Source organism: Erinaceus europaeus, chromosome 16 (assembly GCF_950295315.1).
Source record: "Erinaceus europaeus chromosome 16, mEriEur2.1, whole genome shotgun sequence".
In the NCBI taxonomy this organism is placed as follows: domain Eukaryota; kingdom Metazoa; phylum Chordata; class Mammalia; order Eulipotyphla; family Erinaceidae; genus Erinaceus; species Erinaceus europaeus.
The window spans coordinates 39959657-39984610 of NC_080177.1; the positions used below are offsets into that span (position 1 = coordinate 39959657).

The 24954-nt window shown below is 42.2% G+C and overlaps 1 protein-coding gene and 1 pseudogene across 2 annotated transcripts in view; both read left to right on the plus strand.

The window, feature by feature from the left end:
• Positions 1-2522: 2522 nt before the first annotated feature.
• Positions 2523-3367, plus strand: LOC132533379 (small ribosomal subunit protein uS5-like; annotated as a pseudogene).
• A 5474-nt stretch (positions 3368-8841) lies between these two features.
• The window catches only part of GCH1 (GTP cyclohydrolase 1), a 52893-nt gene continuing 36780 nt past the window's right edge, over positions 8842-24954 (plus strand). For both annotated transcript variants that reach the window (XM_007527374.3, XM_060174941.1), the window contains exon 1: positions 8842-9342. In XM_007527374.3, coding sequence (XP_007527436.1) covers positions 9015-9342 — 328 coding nt within the window. In that variant the 5' untranslated portion in view covers positions 8842-9014. The remainder of the gene's footprint in view (positions 9343-24954) is intronic.

The window sequence follows — 24954 nt, forward strand, 5'->3', positions numbered from 1 at the left end:
AGGATCTTTTCTTTCGTCCTTGTGCTTTGCGTCATGTGCGCTTAATCCGCTGCGCTACTGCCAACTCCCTGTAGTCCTTTTCTTTATCTGACAAGCTCAGACTTTCTCCCAGTTGTTAAAGCCTTGAGTGTCATTTGTTATGGTCATCTGATTTTTATAATAGCCAGTCAGGAAATAGGAACTGAAATTTCTCTCTCTCTGACTAATTTAACTATTTCCTCTGGCCACGTTAAAAAAATCATTAAAAAAAAATCCACCAGGAGCAGTGGAACTATCATCATGCAGGCACTAAGCCCCAGTAATAGCCCTGGTGGCAAAATAAAACAGAATACCCTACAGGTGGCATTTACTCTGAGCCTCAGGATCCAGTCTTCAGTTGGGTTTCACATGATTTATTCCATACTTGGGACTTTAGTGGGATTTATAATTGAGCCAACCCTATATGTAAAATGTGGACTAGATACAGTTTATTGAATACCATACAGTGAATGGCATTCTGCCATTAATTTTCAGTAATTCACTAAAAACTGGCTTTTTGCCAAATGGTGTCCTACCAGAAATGCTATGTTTGGTAGAAGTACATTTGTTTTACTTTAATTTTATAGAGGCAAAAGGCTCTAGAGTCAATTTAAAAGAATATGTTTTGAAAAATCTGTATTAGTTGGGGTTTTTCCAAAGAAACAGAATGAACAAGCCACATAAAATGATATACAGAAGGACATATGTAATAGGGATTGGTTCGTGAAGCTATGGAGGCTGAAGACCCCTAAAAATTCATTGTCTGCTATGTGGAGGCCCTGGAATGTCAGTGGCTTTAATTTAGACTAAATGTAAAGGCATGGGCTGGAGAGATAGCATAATGGTTATGCAAAAGACTTTCATGCCTGAGGTTCCAAGGTCTCAGGTTGAAGTCCCAGCACAATCATAAGTTAGAGTTGATGAGTGCTCTGGTTTTCCTCTCTGTATCTCTCACTCATTAAAAATGAATAAATATTTTTAAATAAAAATAATTTTTTAATGTAAAGGCCTAAGAACACCAGTTGGTGTTATAAATCCCAAATGAGTTGGAAAACCCAAGAGCGAGGAGCACTGACAGCTTACAATGTACACAGGTGCCCAATGCCTGAGGCTAGGGGGTAGGAGAGAGTGGATGACTAAGCGCACATACACACATAGAGCCCGCCCTTTTCTCCTTTTTTTTTTTTTTCCCAGGGTTGCTGATGGGGCTCCCCCCATGTCCACTTGGTTGATTCCAAATTATATTCCTCCATGAGGATAATTTCTGGAACCATCCGTTCCACCCCGGTTCCATGGCTGCCAGTTCTTAGCAACATCGCCCCGCCAGATATTCGTCGGGATGTGGCATCATCTAAGTTCATTTCCCACGTCTACGCTCGATCGGACCTGCCAATATACACGGATATCTTCGCCCACCCTGTCCAACGCTTGATGTCTCATCACCCAATCTGGTTTCCTATGCCTACACTGAACTTCTCTGTTCCAGACTCTTGGAAACAGAGTTGGCAGTCAGCTGAGGTAAAGAACAAACACCTCATCACAGACCCCTGTAAGCGTCAACCCGGCTTTGACCTAGCACGTTATGATTGGGCCCTCCTCAATCGCCATCGAACAGGCCATGGCCGGTGCGCTGCTATGTTCCATCGCTGGGGAGCCAGAGACGACCCGAACTGCCCCTGCGGCTACAGACAGACTATGACCCACATAGTCAACGACTGCCACCTCTCCAGATTTAAGGGAGGTCTCGAAACTTTACATCAGGCTCAACCTGATGGTGTTGACTGGCTGCGGAAGAAGGGCAAACGCTAGAAGAAGAAGAAGAAGAAGAAGAAGAAGAAGAAGAAGAAGAAGAAGAAGAAGAAGAAGAAGAAGAAGAAGAAGAAGAAGAAGAAGAAGAAGAAGAAGAGGAAGAAGAAGAAGTAGAAGAAGAAGAAGAAGAAGTAGAAGAAGTGCCTGCACTATTAATCCATCATCCTGGGTGTCCCTCCACTTTTTTCCTTTCTATTTTTTTTGGATAGGACAGAGAGAAGTAATTGAGAGGGGAAGGGGAAATAGAGAGAGAAAGATAGATAACTACAGACCTGCAGATGTGAGCATGCTAACAGGTACACTCAACTAGGTGGGCCCCTCTCTAAGTTTTTGTTTTGTTCAGATCCTCAATAGATTGGATGATTTCCAGTCACACTGGAGAGAGCAATTTTCTTCTTCTTCTTCCTCCTCCTCCTCCTCCCCCTCTTTTTCTTCTTTCTTTACCAGAACACTGCTCAGCTCTAGTTTATGGTGGTGCAAGGGACTGAACCTGGGACTTCAGAGTCTCAGGCATAACAATCTTTTTGCAGAACCATTGTACTATCTACCCCTGCCCCCAAGAGCAATCTTCTTTAACTCAGTTCCCCAGCTTAAATGTTCATCTCACAGACACCTAGCCTCTTCTCCCATATACCAGATAATGGATGATACTGGTGCTGTGAGAGGACACAGGGGCCTGGGAGTGGCTAATTACCATGCATTCCACGAAGGCTCTGACACTGGATTGCTGGGCTAGGGTTGAGACAGAGCTTCAGTGCTCTGAGGACTAGGAGTGAATCTTGCTCACCAACCTGGGCTACTTGGTCAAGGACATAAAGTACAAATCCTTGCAGGAGATTTACCTTTTTATCTTGTCCATCAAATAATCTGAAAATACTGTATTTTTCATAGGGCTGTCACTCAAGGATGAAGTTCTGAAGATCATGCCTGTACAGAAGCAGGCTGCACTAGGCAGCGGACCAGGTTTGTGGCCATAGGGGATTACAATGAGCATGTTCACCTGGGTGTTAAGTGGTCCAGGGAGGTGAGCGTCACTCCCTCACAACAAGGGACCATTGTACTAGCCAAGGACTCCATTGTCCCCCGTGCAGCGGGTACTGGGGGAACAAGCAAGTCTCACGCAGTGACTTGTAGGGTGACTGGACGCTCTGGCTTCATGCTGGTGCACCTCACGAGACCCAGGGCACTGGTACTGTGTGGGCCCTGTGCCCAGAACTTGCTGATGATGACTGATGCATCTCAGCCAGGGGCTGCACTGCCACTCTGGGAGACCATTTCTGACACTATCTACAAATCCTACAGCCATTTCACTCCAGACCTCTGGAAAGAAACCATGTTCATTAAGTCTCCCCACTTAAAGTTCATGACCACTTTCTGACGACCCACACCAGCATCTCCCAGCAGAGGACTCTGGCTCCACCACATAGTTTTAATACAGAAAAAATAAAAATAATTCCTGATTTAAAAAAGAAAAACACCCAGAAATAAATGCTTTGTGAGTTACCCAGCATCCCTTAACCCAAGTTTATCATCATAGTAAGTATTTGTGATTTCACCACCATTATAGTCCCTCTAAATTGGAAGTGGGGGGTGGAGGAAGAGATAAGGAATTATAAAAACTACAAGAGGACCTAGGATATACTACTTAGCATGCTTGAGATCCCATGTTCTAGCTCTCCACGGATAGTGGAGCAACGCTGTGGTCTTTCTCCCACTCAGTCTGCTTCCCTCTCACTTTTTATATATTTGGAATGGACAAGTTAGTTGAACTTAGTTGGGAGTGGTTGAACTGTACATGTGTGAAGCCTTGGTGTCACAAAACACAAGCGTACACATACACGTACTCACAGGTTTGAGTCATTTTTTTTTTTACTATGTTTCAGTTTAAGTAATATTATTGACTTAGTTTTTGGAGTTTGCTTTTACATTTATTAATAGAGATTTTAGTCTGTCAGTTTATCTTTTTTATTAGTAACTTAATATTGGTTTGCAAAATTATAAGATAACGGGTACAATTTTACACCATTTCTACCACCAGAGTTCTGTGTCTTTATTCCTTCCATTGGAAACTGTAGTCGTTCTCTCAAGGGCACAGATATGGGTTGACTATTATTTCTATAACTATCTGTCTATTTATTTATCTATTTTCCCATTTAATATTTTATATTTATTTTATTTTTGAGAGATGCAGAGACAGAGAAACACAGGAGTACTGCTCAGCTCTGGGTTATGGTGGTGCAGGGGATTAAACCTGGGACTTTGGAGCCTCAGGCATGAGATTCTCTTTGCATAACCATTATGCTATATACCCTTGCCCTATTTTCCCCATTTTAAAAAATCTTTATATATATATATATTTATTTTTTTTTGTTGCCCTTGTTATTATTGTAGTTGTAGTTATTATTGTTGTTGTTATTGATGTCGTTGTTGTTAGATAGAACAGAGAGAAATGGAGAGAGGAGGGGAAGACAGAGAGGGGGAGAGAAAGATAGACACCTGCTTACCTACTTCACCACTTGTGAAACAACTCCCCTGCAGGTGGGGAGCGAGGGGCTCAAACTGGGATCCTCACACAGGTCCTTGCGCTTTGTGCCAGGTGCGCTTAACCTGCTGCCTACTGCCCAAATCCCTACCTCCCCCATTTTTTCCTGTGGTCCTGCCTTCTCTTCCTTTTTTAAGTTACACCTATGCCTATTACTGCTTCTGAATGTCTTCCCTTTTTTTTCCCCTTTTCTGTCTCTGGGATATTGACTCATTTTTACAATCAATATTGTGTCCATCTCTCCCCAATTTTTGGTTTTGACTACTATCATTCTTTATTAAAAATTTAAAAACATTTTTATTATCTTTATTTATTTATTGGATAGAGACAGCCAGAAATTGAGAGGAAGAGGATGATAAAGAGATAGAGAGACACCTGCAATGCTGCTTCACCACTGAAGTTTTCCTTCTGTAGGTGGGTCCTGGGGGCTTGAACCTGGGTCCTTGCACATTATAACGTGCACATAACCAGTGCCACCATGCAGACCCTAGTCTCATTTTTAAATTGGTTGGATATGTTGGGTTCCTTAGGATATATCCCCAGGAGGGGAATTGCAGGGTCATAGGGTAGGTCCATTTAGCCTTCTGAGAGTTCTCCAGACTGTTCTCCACAGAGGTTGGACCAATTGACATTCCCACCAGCAGTGCAGGAGGGTTCCTTTGACACCACACCCTCTCCAGCATTTGCTGCTGTTACCTTTTCTGATGTATGACATTCTCACAGGAGTGAAGTGGTATCTCATTGTTGTCTTGATTTGCATTTCTCTGACAATCAGAGACTTGGAGCATTTTTTCATGTGTTTCTCGGCCTTTTGGATCTCTTCTGTGGTGAATATTCTGTCCATGTCCTTCCCCCCATTTTTGGATGGGGTTATTTGTTGTCTTGTTGTTGAGTTTGGCAAGCTCTTTATATATGTTGGTTATTAAACTCTTATCTGATGTATGGCATGTAAAGATCTTCTCCCATTCTGTGAGGGGTCTCTTGGTTTGGGCAGTGGTTTCTTTTGCTGTGAAGAAGCTTTTTAATTTGATGTAGCCCCATAGGTTTATACTTCTTCTTTGTAATTGGACTCGTTTCATTGAAGATGTCTTTAAAATTTATTTGGAAAAGAGTTCTGCCAATATTTTCTTCTAAGTATCTGATAGTTTGTGGTCTAACATCCAAATCCTTGATCCACTTGGAATTTACTTTTGTATTTGGTGAAATACAGTGGTTCCATTTCATTCTTCTGCATGTTTCAACCCATTGTTTCCAACACCATTTGTTGAAGAGACTCTGTTTTCCCCAAAGATTAGATGTCCATAGGTGTGGGGGCTTGGACTGACACTTCTATTGGACTTACTGGTACACCTCTTGGACACTTTACACAACTTTACAGCAGCTTCCCTTTACGCTGCTGGGTTTCTCAAAGACTGACCACAGCAGTCCATGAACTTTGCAGCCAGCAGCCTTGGGGACTCTATAGGCCATGCCCCCTCACCTGCAGGCCCTGTCCCCAGAGACAGGAAATCCCCCCTTACTAGGTCCTGCCCACAGAGGCAGAAAAAAACTGAGAGGCAAGAGATGCCCACAGAGGCAGGAAATGCCCTTTGAGGTAAGAGATCCCCCCAGAGGCAAAAAACACCCTTTCACCTGATAGGCCTTGCTCTTTGAGGCAGGAAACGCCCCCCTCAGGCCTCCCCTTGGCATCACACTGGTTCTTGCTGCTCTCTTACTTGTTCCTCCATGTCTTCTGGCAGTTCTTTTGAAAATGCCTGTATGATATAGGTTTCTGTTCACCCCACACTCCTGATACTATGGCCATTAGTTAAAAAGAAAGGGGGAAATACTGGTATGTTTCTAAATTCTGTTTATAAGACCTTCTGTTTTGATCATCACATTAGGTTCACTTGTATTACTTACGATGTGGTCTATTTACATAATCACTGTTTTACCTGGGTCCCGCCCTACCTGCAGGGTATTGGTTTAATCCCCACTGGTTAGATGGAAGCTTTCTATGTTCTGTTCACACTCTTTATCTGCTCCACCTCCTCTCCTAGTAATTTCCTTTCCCTTGCCACTTCCAGTGAAGAGATGCATAAAAGGTGATGTATCTGATTAATAAACAAGATACTGCTTCCTAGCTCAGCCATGAGTCCCTGATCGTCTCTCTACCGCCCGTGAAGCTAGCCTGGCCCGGCAAATGGTTAAAATGAGATACTGCTTCCCAGCTCAGCTATGAGTCCCTGGTCATCTCTCTACCGCCCATGAAGCTAGCCCAGCCCAGCGTACCAGAGCACTGCTCAGTTCTGGTTCTTATAGTGGTGCTACGGGTTGAACCTGGGATCTCAGAGGCACAGGCATGAAAGTCTTTTGCATAATCATTATGCTGTCTCTCCAGCCCTTCACACACTTTTCTGGTGAGTAGCTTTTTTTTTTTAATATTTATTTATTTTCCCTTTTGTTGCCATTGTTGCTTTTTCATTGTTGTTGTAGTTATTGATGTCATCATAGTTGGATAGGACAGAGAGAAATGGAGAGAGGAGGGGAAGACAGAGGGGGAGAGAAAGACAGACACCTGCAGACCTGCTTCACCGCCTGTGAAGTGACTCCCCTACAGGTGGGGAGTCAGGGGCTCCAACCAGAATCCTCATGCTGGTCCTTGCGCTTTGCGCCATGTGCGCTTAACCCACTGCGCTACCACCTGACTCTCTCTGATGAGTAGTTTTAAAAGGTCTGTGTTTGGAGCAGATAAGCCAGAAATACTAATTGTAATTACTGGGTTATTTTGTTACTATAGAATCATTCCAGGGAGCTTCTCTCTGTTTTGCCTAAGTCTATGCCTATTAGTAAGTGATGATATGTCAGAGAATCACCAGAAACTGTTATCACACAGTATTAATTCTATTTATTCTTTTTCTTAAATTTATTTATTTATTTATTTATTCATGAGAAAGATAGTAGGAGAGAACCAGACATCACTCTGGTACATGTGCTGCTGGGGATCGAACTCCGGACCTTATGGTTGAGAATCCAATGATTTATCCACTGTGCCACCTCCCGGACCACAATTCTATTTATTCTTTTTTTAAAAAAAAATTGTTATGGTTATTATTGTTGTTATTGATGTCATTGTTGTTGGATAGGACAGAGAGAAATGGAGAGAGGAGGGGAAGACAGAGGGAGAGAGAAAGATAGACACAGATCTGCTTCACCGCTTGTGAAGCGACTCCCCTGCAGGTGGGGAGCCAGGGGTTCAAACCGGGATTCTTATACGGGCCCATCACTTTGTGCCACCTGCGCTTAACGTGCTGCGCTACCGCCCAACCCCCCAATTCCATTTATTCTTAAACCTCACCTTTAGCATTATGAAATACTCCATCAAGTGAAGAAATGCTTTCTAGTGCTAAAGAAGACAGCCAAAATAGATGTCATCAGTTAAAAGTCCAGCTGATCAACAATATTTCGCAATTTGTACCAATATCTGGGGAATGGAGCTGAGTACAAACGTCACTCTAATAGGACTGACCACCAAATTTTCACAAGGACACAACTGGAATTTAAATGAAAGTTTTATTTATTTATTTATTTATTTATTTATTTATTTACTGCCTCCAGGGTTATTGCTGGGGCTCAGTGCCTGCACCATGAATCCATTGCTCCTGGAGGCCATTTTTTCCCTTTTTGTTGCCCTTGTTGTGGTTGTTATTGTTATTATTGATGTCGTTCGTTGTTGCATAGGACAGAGAGAAATGGAGAGAGGAGGGGAAGACAGAAAAAGGGAGAGAAAGACACCTCCAGACCTGCTTCACTGCCTGTGAAGCGACTCCCCTGCAGGTGCGGAGCCGGGTCCTTGTGCTTTGCACCACGTGCGCTTAACCTGCTGTGCCACCGCCCGACCCCCTAAATGAAAGTTTTAACTTTTATTTAACTTGCAAATAAATTTTCCCTGGGTCCAAGTTCTGACCATTACAACTACCATCCTCCTATAAAGTCTCACATAGAACTAACCCACCTTGTTAGTGGCCAGAAGGTTCTAGTAGGTGGCAAATGCGTTGGGCATATTTTGAAGCAACAAATGACAAGACTAAAAGACCTGGCTTCCTTAGCCTAGCCTCTTCCTCAGCGAGGCCACCTGTTTGCTCACTTCTCACAGTGCTAGGACACCAGAGCTTTGCTCTTAGAGACAGGACTAACCTGGCGCCCAGACTCCAGTCCCAGATACTTGCCTCTTTTCGGACTCAGTGAATCCTGCAACAGTTTTAACAGCTCCAGCCTGCCCTTGGGCCAGGCTCTGCAGGAACTTGGAAGTGGGTGGGCGACACCTCCCTAAGTTGGGCTGCCATTCACTAGAAGCCTGGCGGACCCGGGCGCCGCCCACTCTGCGCGTTTCGCAGAGGGCAGAACCAGGGGGCGGGACTAAGGTCGTGACGTAAAGAGACCCCGGCCAATGGGAAGGTCCCGCGACGCCGGCCTTGCTGCAGGGTTACAAATACGAGACGCTGAGGCGCTCTTCTACAGCTGCCAGTGACAGAGGGTTGTGGGCTTGGTCGCTTACCTTCCTTAGGTGACTCCGGCCATAGCTTGTAACCCGCGGCTGCCGGCCAAGTTTAGTTGCAGCTCCTGAAACGTCTCCAGGGTCGCTCCTGAGAGGCAGCAGTGGTCCATGGAGAAGGGCCCAGTGTCGGTGCGGGCGAAGCCGCGGAGCGCCAGGTGCAGCAATGGGGTCCTGGAGGGAGAGGCGCCCAGCCGGGCCGCCGAGAAGCAGCCGAGGCCGGAGACCAAGAGCCCGCAGCAGGCTGGCGGCTGGGAGGTGGAGAAACCCCGCGGCCAGGAGGTCCATAAACTGAACCTCCCCAACCTGGCAGCCGCCTATTCGTCCATCCTGCTTTCTCTGGGCGAGGACCCCCAGCGGCAGGGGCTGCTCAAGACGCCGTGGAGGGCGGCCACGGCCATGCAGTTCTTCACCAAGGGCTACCAGGAGACCATCAAAGGTCAGCGCGGAGTCCGTGTGGGGCTCGGGGAGGTGACCCTGGGAAGTTTTCAGAGTTGCTTCACTTGAGGGAGAGAGAGAGGGAGCGCTGCCACCTCCCGAACGTGTCCTCGGCCCCTGGCCCGCTGCACAGTCGGGCGAGGCGCCCCCACCCCCTCGTGGGTGTATCTCTCCACCCGGGGACCCACGGCCGCCGCGCTAGCGGGGGCTGCCCGATCCCTGCACGCAGCCCTCTCCTAGAGCCTCGGGCATGGGGGGTCGTTCACGATAAATGTCGCCCCCCCCCACATAAACAGCAGGGGCCGGGGGAGCTGGAGCGCCTCTGCCAGATGCTGGAGTTGCATGCGGGTCGCAGACGTGACCATCATTAGATCCCCTCCCCCCCCACCCCCCCACCCCCCACCCCCCACCCCGGCTCCCGCCGAAGCGACCGAAGGCTTCCAAAGTCATTCTCTCAAGAGCTAGGGTGACTCTTGGCTTCTAGAGCTCGGGGTGAGCCTTCGTTGCCAACTTGGGGGGGGGGGCTCACCATCGCAAACTTGCCTGGGAATTTGCTTCTGTTCGCGTTAGTTCTCTCCAGTTCAAATCTTTTCCTCACTCCTTCCCGCAGCCCCACCCTACACCCAAACACCAAGATTTGCGCCTCTCTACTGTGCCTGCCCGGGCCCCCTCCACTTGCCCTCTAAACCGCCTCGGCTTGGTGCTCTGGCTCCTGTGACCCTGCAGGCTTTCATCCAGGAACCTGGGGAGCAACCCCTGGGTTGGGAGTAGGGGGCGTGGGTAGAGGGGAGTGGAAAATGAAGAAGTTGTTTCCAGTTTGCTGGATGGGTGATGTGGTCTTTAATGTAGGAAAAAGGAAAGTTCTGGTTTCTACAGCTGAAACTAAGGCTGTTGTTTCCCAACTTACATCTTCTCTGACTCTTAGTGACATTTAATGCTTTGACTCAAGCCATCTGCTGTCATCATTTCCTAAAGAATAACAGTGCTGCTTAGCTAGGTAACCGCCCTGTTATTTCCCCCGATCCTGAGTATCTGGCAACTTCCTGAATAAAATCTTGGAAGAACAGTTATTTTTGCCCAGTTTGCTACACTCCAAAGAGTAGGAAACCAAAAGGGAAAGGTGTGGGGCCCAAATAGGAAATACTACATCCTATCTAAGAACTGAAACTACTTTTGTGCCTAAATTCAGCATTTTAACCCTTGATGGGCAGCACAAGCAGAGTTTGAAAATAGACTGAAGAATAAGCACCCTATAATTGATAAACAGCCTATCACTTGATGACAATTCACAATGTAATGAAGACACAACTTTGTAGCCCCTTATTCATTTTCCCTCTTGTGGGCACAGAGTGGTCCTTTCTGCAGCACTAATTGAGAATCTTGGCTTAATCAGAATTCATACGAAGGTGGGATATTTGACCTCTGGACAGGTCACAGAATTACCTAAAGTGACTCACAAGATTTACTAAAATAGTGATTAGTTTGTCTCATGAGCCATAAAAGTAATGACCTTAGAAAACTATTGTCAGTAGATAGGGTTGAGGAGATAGCGTAATGGTTATTCAAAAAGCCTTTCATGCTTGAGGCACCAGAGGTCCCACGTTCATTCCTTAGCAGCACTCTGGTAAATAATAATAATAATGGTAATAATTTAAATTAAAAAGAACTGCTCTAGTTAAATGTCAACTTATTATCTAATAAATTTATCTAGAGACAAAAATAAAAGTAGATTATGGTTGTCAGGGTCTAAGGAAGAGAAGAGAATGCTTCTTTCTTTCTTTCTTTTTTTGCCTCCAGGGTTATTTCTGGGGCTCAGTGCCTGCACCATGAATCCATTGCTCCTGGAGTCCATCCCCCCCTTTTGTTGCCCTTGTTATTGTAGCCTTGTTGTGGTTATTATTGTTGGTGTTGATGTCATTCGTTGTTGGATAGGACAGAGAAATGGAGAGAGGAGGGGAAGACAAAGAGGGAGAGAGAAAGATAGAAACCTGCAGACCTGCTTCACCGCCTGTGAAGCGACTCCACTGCAGGTGGGGAGCCTGGGACTGGAACCAGGATCCTTAGGCCGGTCCTTTTGCGCCACATGCACTTAACCTGCTGTGCTACCACCCGACTTCCTTTCTTCCTTCCTTCTTTCCTTTCTTCCTCTTTCTTTCTTTCTTTCTTTCTTTCTTTCTTTCTTTCTTTCTTTCTTTCTTTCTTTCTTTCTTACCAGAGCACTGCTTAGTTTTTGCTTATGGTGGTGCGGGGATTGAACCTGGGACTTCGGAGCCTCAAGCACAAGAAGCTCTTTTGCATAACCATTATGTTATCTACCCCTCACCCATTTCTAAAGATCTGTTTATTTACTTATTAGAAACAGAGAGAAGGAGAAGGAGAACTAGAAAACTAGAATATCACTCTGACCTGTGCACTGCCAGAGACTGAATGCAGGATACCATAATAGAGAGTTCCAACTCTCTACACCTCACTACACCTCTTCTTGGAGCTGCTGTTTTTTAGGTTTTTTTTTTTTTTTTTTCTTTTTTAGTGCATTTAAAATGGCCATTCACTATAGACTGTTTTTTAAAACTAATCAGCTAATTTATTTGATAAGACAGAGAGAAATTGAGAAGGGAGGGGAGATAGGGAGCACTGAAGTACTGCTTCCCTACTCCTGAAGCTTCCTCTTCTGCAGGTGGGGACCTGGGGTGTTAACCCATGTCTTTGTGTGTGGGGGAACATGTTTGATTCAACCAGTCCTCTACAGATGTTTTTTTAAAGATTTTATTTATTTGTTAATGAGAAATATAGGAGGAGGAGAGAGAAAGAACCAGACATCACTATGGTACATGTGCTGCTAGAGATTGAACTCAGGACCTCATGCTTGAGAGTCCAATACCTTATCCACTGTGCCATCTCCCAGACTACCAGATTTTTTTAAACATAGAAACAGATTTCTTTGATTTGGCTCAGTGTTTTTCTCAAATGCTTCTCAGTGGTTTTTGTTTATATTTTATTTATGTATTTATTTATTTTACCAGAGTACTCTTCAGCCCTGGTTTATGATGGTATAGCAGATTGAACCTGGGACTTCAGGCAAGAATATCTTTTGTGTAACTATTACTCTATCCTTCCTGACCCTAGAAACAGATTTCTTTGAAACTGTTCATCTTCTAGGCTTGTGAACAAGATACTACCATATTTTTTTATTCATTACTTCCTAATTGACACTGTTGATTCAGTTGTTGTAAAGTATAAAATAAGTTATGTGCCCCAAATTCATTTTTCCAGTTGATGCTGACTCCTGGTATTTCTAGGACACTTCCCACTTCTTCATGTACTGCAGCTTTTTCTCCATGAACTTTACCTAGCACACTTTTCCCCCACTTTCCACTGTGTACTTAGCATGGGAACATCTATGGTTATCTGAGGCAGGGCCTGTGTCAGCATTGTGCAAATCTTTTATAGTTACAGTTCACCTCTGGATTGTAGTTTGTGGGCTGGGAGGACAGATTGGAGAAACTGGCTGTCCCTTTAATCTAGCATCACAGAGTGATCCTTGGACCAGCTCATCTTTATATATTACTGTCCCATTTCAGTTTAGCCACATCCTAGTTCACTTATATATTCCAGGATTTACCTTGGTGAGGTCTCCTTCCTGTATAAGAAACCTTTTCTTGCTTTGTTTCTTAATTGTATTTCCACTACTCTTTTAATCAGAAGCCACATCTAGTTAAATTCCAGAGATTCTTCATTTTCCACATACCTGTGTCTCTTTCTGGTCCTCTCGAGATGGGAATAGACATTTAAAGATAGTTTACCTACCAATACTAAGTAATTTTAGCATGTATCGTTAACTGTCCTTCATATGATTTGGGGGAAATACTCATGAGTCTTGATTCTGTCACATTTCCAGTTGAAGTAAAGTTTAGCTTTTTTTTTTTTTTTTTATTATTAACCAGAGCATTAATCAGCTCTTATTTACGGTGGTGCAGGGGATTGAACCTGGGACTTCGAAGCCTCAGTCATGACAGTCTGTTTGCGTAACCATTATGCTATTTACCCTCTCCGGATGTTTAGCTTTTCTTTAGAGGTTTATTTATTACTGATAGAGTGAGAGAAAGCGAAAGCATCACTCTGGCATATGTGATACCAGGGATTAAATTCTGGGATCTCATGTTTTATTTTATGTATTTATTTATTTTTTTATTATCTTTATTTGTTGGACAGAGATAGCCAGAAACCAAGAGGGTAAGGGAAGATAGAAAGGGAGACACCTTCAGACCTGCTTCACCTCTCACAAAGCTTTCCCCCTGCAGGTGGGGACTCGGGGCTTGAACCTGGGTCCTTACGCACTGTAACATGTGCGCTCGACCAGGTGTGCCACCACCCAGCCCTGGACCTCATGCTTTTTAGTTCAGTGCTATAGTCACTCTTCTACCTCTTGGGCTACAGAATTTAGCTTATCTTTTTCAGGCTTCCAAGACAATGTTCATAAATCACATTGACAGTTTTCTAAATTTGGGAGAGGTTTGTGAACATGTATAAGGAAGCATGAGGGGATAGTGCCATGGGTGATTTTTTTTTTTTCTGCTATTTCAAAGTAGCATTGACTTATAATATGTAGGTGCCTCATCTTAATTTAGCTAATTAAATGGCTAATTGTAAGTTACTTAGAAACCACATCTGGTTTTGTTCATCCTGTGTTCCCAGGATATAGTGCAGTGCCTGATACCCAGTGAATTTGTTCAATATTATGATAAAATTCCCAGTCTTAATGAATGAAGCCCCTTCCCCACAAAACGTGTTTAAGTCTTAGACCTCAGTACTTCAGAATGTAATCTTATCTGTAATGACATTTATTTTTTTATAACACAGTACTGCTCAACTCTGGTTTAGGACTGAACCTGGGATTTTGGAGCCTGAGACATGAGTCTTTTTGCATAACCATTATTATTTCCCCAACCTTGCAATGGCTATTTCCAAATATGGTTATGCCCTGAAGTACTAAGGTTTAAGACTTAAACATGTCTTTGCAGGGAAAAGGCTTCATTCAGTTTATACCAGTGCGAAATTCTATTATTTGAGAACAGGAAATTTATCATTTTATTGACCAGATTCATTGAGTGTCAGATACTGCACTTAATCCTGGAACACAGGATGAGGAAAACTAGATATGGTTACTACCCTCAAGTAGCTTATAATTGAGTGAAGAAAACCATATTCATTAGAATCACATGAATAATTATGTAATTATAGATTACCAGGTGTCATGAGGAAAAAGACGCAACTCAGAACATTTAGCACAAGGACTTGATTTATGTTGGCATTGGGGAGCAGGGATGTTTGGGCTGACATCTTAGTATTAAAGGACACTATTGCTTAATTACTTTTAATATTTATTTATTTATTTTCCCTTTTGTTGCCATTGTTGTTTTTTAATTGTTATTGATGTTGTCGTTGTTAGATAGGACAGAGAGAAATGGAGAGAGGAGGGGAAGACAGGGGGAGAGAAAGATAGACACCTGCAGACCTGCTTCACCGCCTGTGAAGTGACTCCCCTGCAGGTGGGGAGCCAGGGGGCTCGAACTGGGATCTTTAAGCCGGCTCTTGTGCTTTGCGCCACGTGCGCTTAACCAACTGCACTATCGCCTGACTCCCAGATTAAGTACTTTTTATGTGCTGCTCTTTACCTATGCCACCTTATTTGATTCTGACAACTCTATAGGCTAATATTATCTGCATTTTCCTTTTTTAAATTTTGCTCTTTTAAAAAATTTATAAAATGGAAATATTGACAAGACTATACGATAAAAGGGGTACATTTCCATACAGTACCCACCCCCATAGCTCCATATCCAATCCCCTCCCTTGATAGCTTCCCTATTCTTTATCCCTCTGGGAGTATGGACCCAGGGTCATTGTGTAGAAGGTCTGGTCTCTGTAATTGCTTCCCCACTGAACATGGGTGTTGACAGGTTGATCCATACTCCTAGCCTGTGTCTCTCTTTCCCTAGTGTTGTAGGGATCTGGGGAGGCAGGGCTCCCAGACACATGGTGGGGTCCTCTGCCCAAGGAAGTCAGGTTGGTGTCATGGTAGCATCTGGAACCTAATGACTGAAAAAAAAATAAGATATAATGCAGAACAACTTGTTGACTAATCATGAACCTAAAGGCATTGCAGGTGAAGATTTAAGGTCTGTTTTGGAAAAAGCTAGTAGGTCTGTTTTAGGTTATTCCAGAGGGCCCATGACTTTACTAGTTTTTGCCTGAGTCTGACAGCTAATATGCAGGTGGACCCAGGTTATTGTCTGGGGAGATGGTGTCATAGTTGGAAAAAGGACTAGAAAGCTGGATTAGGGAAGAGCTCCCAAATATGGGGAAAGTGCATAAATATTGTTAACTGTAAACCCCACCGGTTTGATCTGGGGCCCATTCAGCACAGATGCCTGTGTGACCTCTGCATCCCTGCAGGTCTGAGCTCACTCACATTCTGTTGTTACAGATAGGAACATTCCAGGCTGCACTAATTTCAGAACTCATCATTTATTTATTTATTTATTTTCCTTTTTGTTGCCCCCTCTTTTATATTGTTGTTGTTATTATTGTTGTTATTGATATCCTTAGGTAGGACAGAGAGAAATGGAGAGAGGAGGGGAAGACAGAGAGGGGGAGAGAAAGATACCTGCAGATCTGCTTCATCACCTGGGAAGCGACTCCCCTGCAGGTGGGGAGCTGGGGGCTCAACTGGGATCATTATGCCAGTCCTTGCGTTTTGCGCCAAGTGCGCTTAACCTGCTGTCGCTACTGCCTGAAGCCCTCAGATCCCATCTTCCTCAGGTAGTAGATAGAGTATGTTGTTCAACCTCCCTTTGGAGAATGGAACATTCCTTACCATTGCTGATCTACATTGAGGGCAAGGACCTATAGGGACCCACAAAGGGGTTGTTGTTGTTCCTGATGGAGATGACCAGTGACGGTGGAGAGAGGGATCTTTTAGAGGTCTAGTCTTATCATGTCTGTGAGCACTGCTCAGCTCTGGTTTATGGTGGTGTGGAGAATTGAATATGGGACTTTGGAGCTTCAGGCTTGAGAGTCTCTTTGCATACCAATATGCTATCTATCTTCTACCCTATTATCTGAATTTTCTAGAGAAGGAAGAAGAGGCATCTCATACACACAGAGACACACAAAGTTGCTCAAAGTTATATTTTGAAAGTCTTGGCACTGAGAGTCTAGAGTATGAGATGCATCATAATATCTAACATTCTATTCACTTCAAATAATAGTATTTTATTGATTTATTTGAATACTTTTTTTCCTTTCTCTTCTCCCTTTTTGTTTTTTCTTTGTTGTTTCCGTTTTCTGCTAGAAACTCTTCCATGCCTTAGAATTCCTCTGCTGAATTATTTGCAGCATATGGATTGTTAGAAAATTATGATGCATTTTTACATAGAAAAATGTCATGACTTTTTTTTTTTTTTTTTTACCAGAGCACTGCTTACTCTGTCTTATGGTGGTGCAGGGGACTGAACCTGGGACTTTGGATCCTCAGGCATGAGAGTCTCTTTGCATAACCGTTATGCTATCTACCCCTACCCTGTCATGACTTTTCTGACAACCCAATGTTTTTGTAGTTTTGAGTTCAGTTATTTGTCAAACCAGGCTGCAGTATTAAAATTTACCAGGAGAGGGCAACTATCTTATCTTTAAATCCTAGATTACATGACTGATTCCTAATTTTAGTTGTAGATGAATGTTTCCTGTGGTTCTACATTCTGTATTAAATTTATTTATTTATTTTTTAAAACTTAAAAAAATTATTTATTTATTTATTCCCTTTTGTTGCCCTTGTTGTTTTATTGTTGTAGTTATTATTATTGTCATTGTTGTTGGATAGGAGAGAGACATGGAGAGAGAAGGGGAAGACAGAAAGGGGGAGAGAAAGATAGATACCTGCAGACCTGCTGCACTGCTAATGAAATGACTCTCCTGCAGGTGGGGAGCTGGGGCTCGAACCAGGATCTTTAAGCCGGTCCTTGCGCTTTGTGCCACCTGCGCTTAACCTGCTGCGCTACTGCCCTACTCCCTCTGTATTAAACTTGTATCAGTTAGAATTGGCAATAATCTGTTTACACAAAGGGTACGTGAACTGAAGTAAATTTGTTATAGTAAGGCTAAGAGGACATTCACTGAATTTTGTCTTTTTGTAATTGGAGAAATAGCTTTTTAGCCCATTGTGGAGAATAGGGACTGTCTATACTCATCTTTGAATCTGTAATATAGTCACCAACAATTTGATTAAATTTTGAAAATTCTGATGAATGGTTGAATTGATTTCTGAAAGACAAAGAACCTCTTCCTGGCTTATCTATTTTCACCACAGTGCTCTGTACACAGGTGCTCAATAAATACTAGTCATCTTATGCAGTAGCCAAAAGTTATTCCCGCTGAGTCCTTCTAGGCCAGAGATCACCCATTAGACATCTTTGTGCCCTTCTTCAAGTGCTGCACCTGTAGAAACTCACATATTTAGACAGAGGGTTCTGTCTATATCCAGCCAGCAGAGGATTCTAAGGTATCAATAGAAGGAACCATCCCACTTTGCTGACACACCAATATGTTTATGGTAAATAATCTTTAGCAGGCGGAGGGTAGATAGCATAATGGTTATATGCAAAGAGACTCTCATGCCTGAGGCTCCAAAGTCCCAGGTTCAGTTCCCCGCACCACCATAAGCCAGAGCTCAGCAATGCTCTGGTAAAAAAAAAAAAAAAAAAAAAAAGTAGAAAGTAAATTATCTTTAGCAAAAATTTTCACGGTTACAGTAAGTTTTTAAACTATTAGAAAATTTCAAGTAGAGACCAGGTGGTGGTGCACCTGATTGAACACATTGGTTACAATGCGTAAGGAACCAGATTCGAGCCCCTGGTCCCCACCTGCAGGAGGAAAGCTTTTGCAAGTGGTGAAGCAGTGTTCTAGGTGTCTCTCTCTCTCCCTCTCTATCACCCCCTATCCTCTCGATTTCTGGCTGTCTCTATCCAATAAATAAATAAATATAATTAAATAAAAAAATAAGATTTCAAGTATATGCAGATTAGAATTGTATACTGAGCTTATGTGCTTGTTATCTGGTTTCAGTAGTTAACATAAGCATAGATGTGTGCTGCTTCATCTCTATAGCTCACACATTTCTCCCAACTAAACTCTTCTTTTAAATTTTTAAAAAATTATTTATTTATTTATTATTCCATAGAGACAGAGAGAAATTGAGAGGGAAGGAAGAGATAGGGAGAAAGACAAAGAGACACTTGCAGCTGTACTTCACCTCTTGTGAAGCTTTCCACCTGCAGGTGGGGACCAGGGACTTGAGCTGGGGTCCTTGCAAACACAGTATGTGCACTTCACCAGGTGTATCACATCTGGCCCCCTGAATTCTTCTAAAACAAATTCCAGGTATGTCATTTCTTTGATACTTTGTTATATCTCTGAAATATAAATGCGTATTTATATTTTGGACATAATTATCTAAAACAGCGTATTTTAGATATATTATAAAAATATATAAAATGCAGAGACTTGAAAATTAATTCATCACACTTGAAATTAACACTAGCTCCTTAATATCAAGTATTTAGCCAGTGTTTACATTCCTTGCTTTTTCTCACAGGTGTTTCTTGACAAATGGTTTGTTTGAATCAGGATTCAAATAAGGTTTACACAGTATCTTCAATAAATGTCTATAATTTATTTTAATTTGTTACAGTTTGTTCTTTTGTCATCTAACAATTTGCTAAAGGAGTAAGGTTTTGGAGCCAGGCAGTGAAAAACATGGTTGAATGCACACATTATGATGCACAAGGACTTGGGTTTGAGCCCCCAATGTGAAGGGGGGTGGATTTCATGAGCCATGAAGCAGGTCTGCAGGTGTCTCTCTTCCCTCTCTATCTTCCCCTCCCCTCTCAATTTCTCTTAAAAAAAAAGAGGAAAGGAAAAAGAAAAATGGCCAGCAGGAGTGATGGACTCATTGTGCAGGCACCAAACCCCAGTGAAAATCTTGGTGGCAATAAAATAAATGAATAAGTAAAAATTTTTAAAAGGGAAAAAAGAAGGAAAAGAAACGGTGTGTGTGTGTAAAATATATCCTATTTTGAAGATAATAAGGTATATCTTTATAGGATATGTGACCGTGGGTTTTGCTTGTTTTTTCATTATTAAATTAAATTAATTAAATTTAATCTCTTGCTTAACTCCTAGTATAAGTGGGCCATCCATGTCCTCTGTCAAAAAAAAAAAAAGTCCTCTTAAATTCAGTCCAGAGTAATTTGTGGTGTTTGGCACATACTTCCAAAACTAGCAAAATAATCTTGTTGTCTTTACAACACTAAGGTAGTTCTTCTTCTTCTTTTTTTAAGAATTTAATTATTCATGAGAAAGATAGGAGGAGAGAGAGAAAGAACCAGATATCACTCTGGTATATGTACTGCCAGGGATTGAACTTGGGACCTCATGGTTGAGAATCTAGTGCTTTATCCACTGCACCACCTCTTGGACCACAGGTAGTTCTTTTCTTTCCTTTGTCAGCGCTGGCTTATGGTGCTTCAGGGGGCTTGAATTTGAGGGGCTTTGGATATTCAGGCATGAAAGTCTCTTTGCATAACTATTATGCTATTTCCTCCACTCTTAGTACACCTGCTCTCAGTGCAACTTAACCTTTACAGAGTTCCCCACTGTGCACTGGGCAGTTAGAATAATGGCTATGCAATAGACTTTCATGTCTGAGGCTCCATGATCCCAGATTCAATTCCCAATACCACCATAAAGTCAGAGCTGACCAGTGCTTTAGTCTGGAAGGAAGGGAGGGAGGGAGGAAGGAAGGGAGGGAACAAACCAGGAGATAACTTTCCTGGTAGAATACACACTTACCTTGTGCAAGTACTTTGGCTTGAGCTCCTGACCACCACATTGGCAGAGGTGCTGGAGATAACTCACCTGGTAGAGTGCATATTTTACTATGTAGGTTTGAGCCCCTGACACCAAAGGGGAAGCTTTACAAGCAGCGGAGCAGTGTTGTGGTGTCTCTCCTTTGTCTCTTTCCATTTATTTTTCTCTCTGTCTCTCTCTGCCTGAGATGGAAAGAAAAATTAAATGTTCTCTAGAAGCTGTGGAATTGTATATGATTAATTTTGTACAATTAGGCAAACATAATACAACTTAAGATGTACTATCTAGTAGCTGGGGAAGTAGTTCAACTGGAGAGTGCTGGACCTGCTTATCTGCAGTAGGACTTAGGTGCCCGAGTCTCCTGGTGTGATCCCTCGTACTGCATATATCAGAGTGGTTAAAGTGGTTAGTTCGATTCCTTTCTTTCTTTCTTTCTTTCTTTCTTTCTTTCTTTCTTTCTTTCTTTCTTTCTTCTTTATTTCTTTCTTTCTTCCTTTCTTTCTTTCATTATAAACTTATTTTTCATAAGAATCTGAAAGTTATTTAAAGCAGTCTCATTTAAATTTTTTTTATTTATTAATAGATAGAAACAGAGAAAAAAAAAGAGAGAGGGAAGGGGGAAATAGAGAAGGAAAAAGAGTGGTCCAGGAGGTGGCACAGTGATAAAGCTTTGGATTCTCAAGCATGAGGTCCAGAGTTCGATCCCTGGCAGCACATGTGCCAGAGTGATGTCTGGTTCTTTCTCTCTCCCCCTGTATTTCTCATAAATAAAATCTTTAAAAAGAGAGAGAGAGAGAAGGAAAAAGACAGACACCTGCAATTCTGCTTCACTACGAATGAAGCTTTCCCCTTGCAGGTGGGAACCAGGGGCTTGATTCTGTAATGTGAGCACTTAACCAGGTGCACCACAGCCTGGCCTCAGCACCATCATCATCATTTAAAAAAATATATAAAATAGAGATATTGACAAGACCATAGGATAAGAGGGGTACAGTTCCACACACTTTCCACCACCAGAACCCATACCCCCCCCCCAAAAGCTTTCCTACTTATCCCTCTGGGAGTATGGACCCAGGATCATTATGGGGTACAGAAGGTGGAAGGTCTGACCTCTTTAATTGCTTCCCCACTGAACATGGGTGTTGACAGGTTGATCTATACTCCCAGCCTGCCTCTCTCTTTCCCTAGTGGGGCAGGGCTCTGGGAAGGTGGGGTTCCAGGACACATTGGTGGGGTCATCTGCCCAGGGAAGTCAGGCTGGCATCATGGTGGCATCTGGAACCTGATGGCTGAAAACGAGTTAAGATATAAAGCAGAACAAATTATTCACTAATCATGAAACTAAAGGCAAGAATATTGCAGATGAAGATTTGGGGGTCTCCATTTTGAAAATAGCTGGTAGCTCTATTTTAGGTATATTCCAAGGGGACTCTGGATTTACTAGCTTTTGCCTGAGTCTGACAGCTAACATGCAGGTGAACCCAAGGAATTGTCTGGGGGAGATTTTGTCAGAGTTTGATTCCTTTCACTCTTTTCCTTTCTCATGTGAAACTGTACCTCATCTGAAGTAAATAAAATGAAACAAACCAACAAAAAAACCCACTTGTTTTTATCTGTATTAACATATCCATCTTGTGTTCCTTATTATATATTTACAGCTGTTATCTATATGCATATCCTTTAATATTGCAAATGCTTCATTTGTTTGCTTTTTACTGTGGTAAGATACACATAATTTGCTGTCTTGGCACTTTTTCAGCTTTTTCTTCATCTCTCATTTGAAGCATAGTAAGATCTTCTCTGATTGTCCTGCCTCCTAACTTGTCTTGCTCTGGTTCATTAGTACCAATGTGATTTCACTTAATGGGTTTCTTCCTTCTGAAAACACTTGACCGATTTTCTCTTGTTTTTCCTCATTGTGACTGTGAGTCAATGTGATCTGGCTTGCTCCCTCCTCCCCTTTTAGATTTATTTATTAGTGTGAAAGAGAGGGAGCCAGAGCATCCTTCTGGCATATGTGGTACTGGGGATGGAACTCAGGAGTCATATAATTTTCCTTTCCTTTTTTTCTTTTTAATATATTTATTTATTTATTTATTTTTAAAGATTTTATTTTATTTATTTATTTATTTTATTTTTTATTATTTTTTTTAAAGATTTTATTTATTTGTTAATGAAGAAGATAGGAAGAGAGAGAGAAAGAACCAGACATCACTCTGGTACATGTGCTGCTAGGGATTGAACTCAGGACCTCACGCTTGAGAGCCCATTGCTTTATCCACTGTGCCACCTCTCAGACCACTGATATTTTATTTTCATGAGGGGAGAGAGAAAGAGAGATATGGGAATAAGTACCAGAGAGTACAGCTCAGCTCTGGCAATGGTGGTGCTGAGCACTGAGCCTACGACTTTGAAGCCTCAGACATAAAAGTCTTTTTCATAAGCACTGTGATATATCCCCTTTTTTCTTACTACCATTTTACCTTATCACCATCTCACAAGGGACAATTTAGCTTTTTTTCTAGTTTAGTGCATAGTTAATTTGAAAACAAAAAAGAAAAAAAATGCTCTGTCTCATACCCACATTGGAACTTGAGATTTGAGCTGAAATTCTTCATGAAACTTGTCCTTTTACCATTTTTGATCTTATTACATACTCTTCCTCTCAATTTTTTCCCATTGTCTTTTTATTTTCAGTTACTTGCTAGCCATAATGCTCTCTTCCCTAGACCTCTCCTCCACCCTACTCCACCCACATTTTATCAACAATTGCCAGTTTAGAGTTTTGTGAATAAGCAGCCAAGTGTATGCGAGGAAATTTGCTGTTTTCTAAGTTCTGGAATTTTTGAGCTGTAGTTCATCAAAATGCTATTTTAGTGAAGTTCTTGTTGTGAAGTGTCTGTAAGGAATTGCAGCCCTGTTCAATGGAGGCTTTTGACTAATGTCCCAAAGAATTTTTCACTAAAACAACTTTAAAATACATTCATGGTAATATGTTCATAAGCAGTGAAGAAGAGACTGTTAACTCAGTGAGGACTTTGCTAGGTTACTTTAAGGATCAAACATTATAGATCATAATTGATCAACCATGTTTCAACATGTATTTCTCTCTTTTTTAAATTTAAAAAAATTTTAAAAATATTTATTCCCTTTTGTTGCCCTTGTTTTATTGTTGTAGTTATTATTATTGTTGTCATCATTGTTGGATAGGACAGAGAGAAATGGAGAAAGGAGGGGAAGACAGAGGGGGAGCAAAAGATAGACATCTGCAGACCTGCTTCACCGCCTGTGAAGCGACTCCCCTGCAGGTGGGGAGCCAGGGCTTGAACCGGGATCCTTACTCCGGTCCTTGCGCTTTGCGCCACCTGCGCTTAACCCACTGCACTACAGCCTGACTTCCTCAACATGTATTTCTTTTAGTACACAGGCAGCCATGGATGTGTGCCATTCTGATTACCTACCCATCAGAAACAATTTTCCGGGTTCAATCTCCAGATGACCATATGCCCAAGATAAGCAGTGCTCTGGTAGAAAACAGAAACAAAACAAGCAAAACAACATGTCTTTTAGCAGCAAAGTACTCAGTATCTTGGGTCCATGCTTAGCCCATGCTATTGAGTATTTTGTCTTTCACTTTAATGTAATCTCTTTCTCCTTGCCTATTCTCTCCACTGCTATAAAATGAAGGGTTTGTTTATTTTAGGTCAAGGCTGTTTACGTGGGAAATAGTTTATAAGTTAAAGCTGGAAGACTTTCACTTTCATATTTAGTATGTTAGAAGTTCTGTTCATTCAGGAAATCCTAAAATCCATACATTCTGGTTTATGGTGGTTAGGGGGATTGAACCTTAGACTTTAGAGCCTCAGGCATGAGAGTCTGTTTATATAACTATTAGGCGATCTACTCCCACCCTCCATTTGCTTTTTATTGAGTGTGTAAACAAAAAAAGTCATTCTGTTACAATAGAGAACAGCTGATCTGCTAGTCACAGTACCCCCCCGCTAGCTAGTTATGACTCCAGACAAATCACTGGGCTATTCTGAGTGTGCTTGGCTGGGAGGGCAGTTGGACCAGGGTGTGAGTGCCATGCTGAGGTCTCTGTAGCAATGGATATGCTTGTCAGTATTGTCTCACTGCCCACTCTGCTTGCTTCTGGCATCTAGATGAGAGGTGAGGTCCCAGCAAGAACCTCAGGCTTCTTTCCATGCTATTTTCCTTTGAAATGTTCATGCCATGTGGGTAGTTTCTATGGTAACAGGTCTCTCTTTTTCCTTGTGATGCAGATTTTTGAAAAGGTTCTTTATCTGTATGTTCTTTAGGTTCTTGGTTTTCTAACCTACAAACCTTTGTTTCAACCAAGTCTTTTTTTAAAGACTTTCCCATTGGGGGTATTTTGACAGTCCTACCAGGATAACCAGTGGCTAGGCGTACAAACATTTGGGGTTTTAGCCTAGTAATAAAGCCTCATATCAATCAGAAGAGGAATTAGTAGATTTACTGATAAAGTAAGAATACTAAGAAAATGAGTACTCTGATTAGGATCATGATGTTTTAGTTTAACTAATATGTAAAATTGTCAAACATAGAAGACAAATTATATGATAAACAACTATGTACTTACTGCCTCCTCCATTCAAAATTAATATTTCTTGTTTGTTGCCATCAGGGTGATCACTGGGCTTAGTGT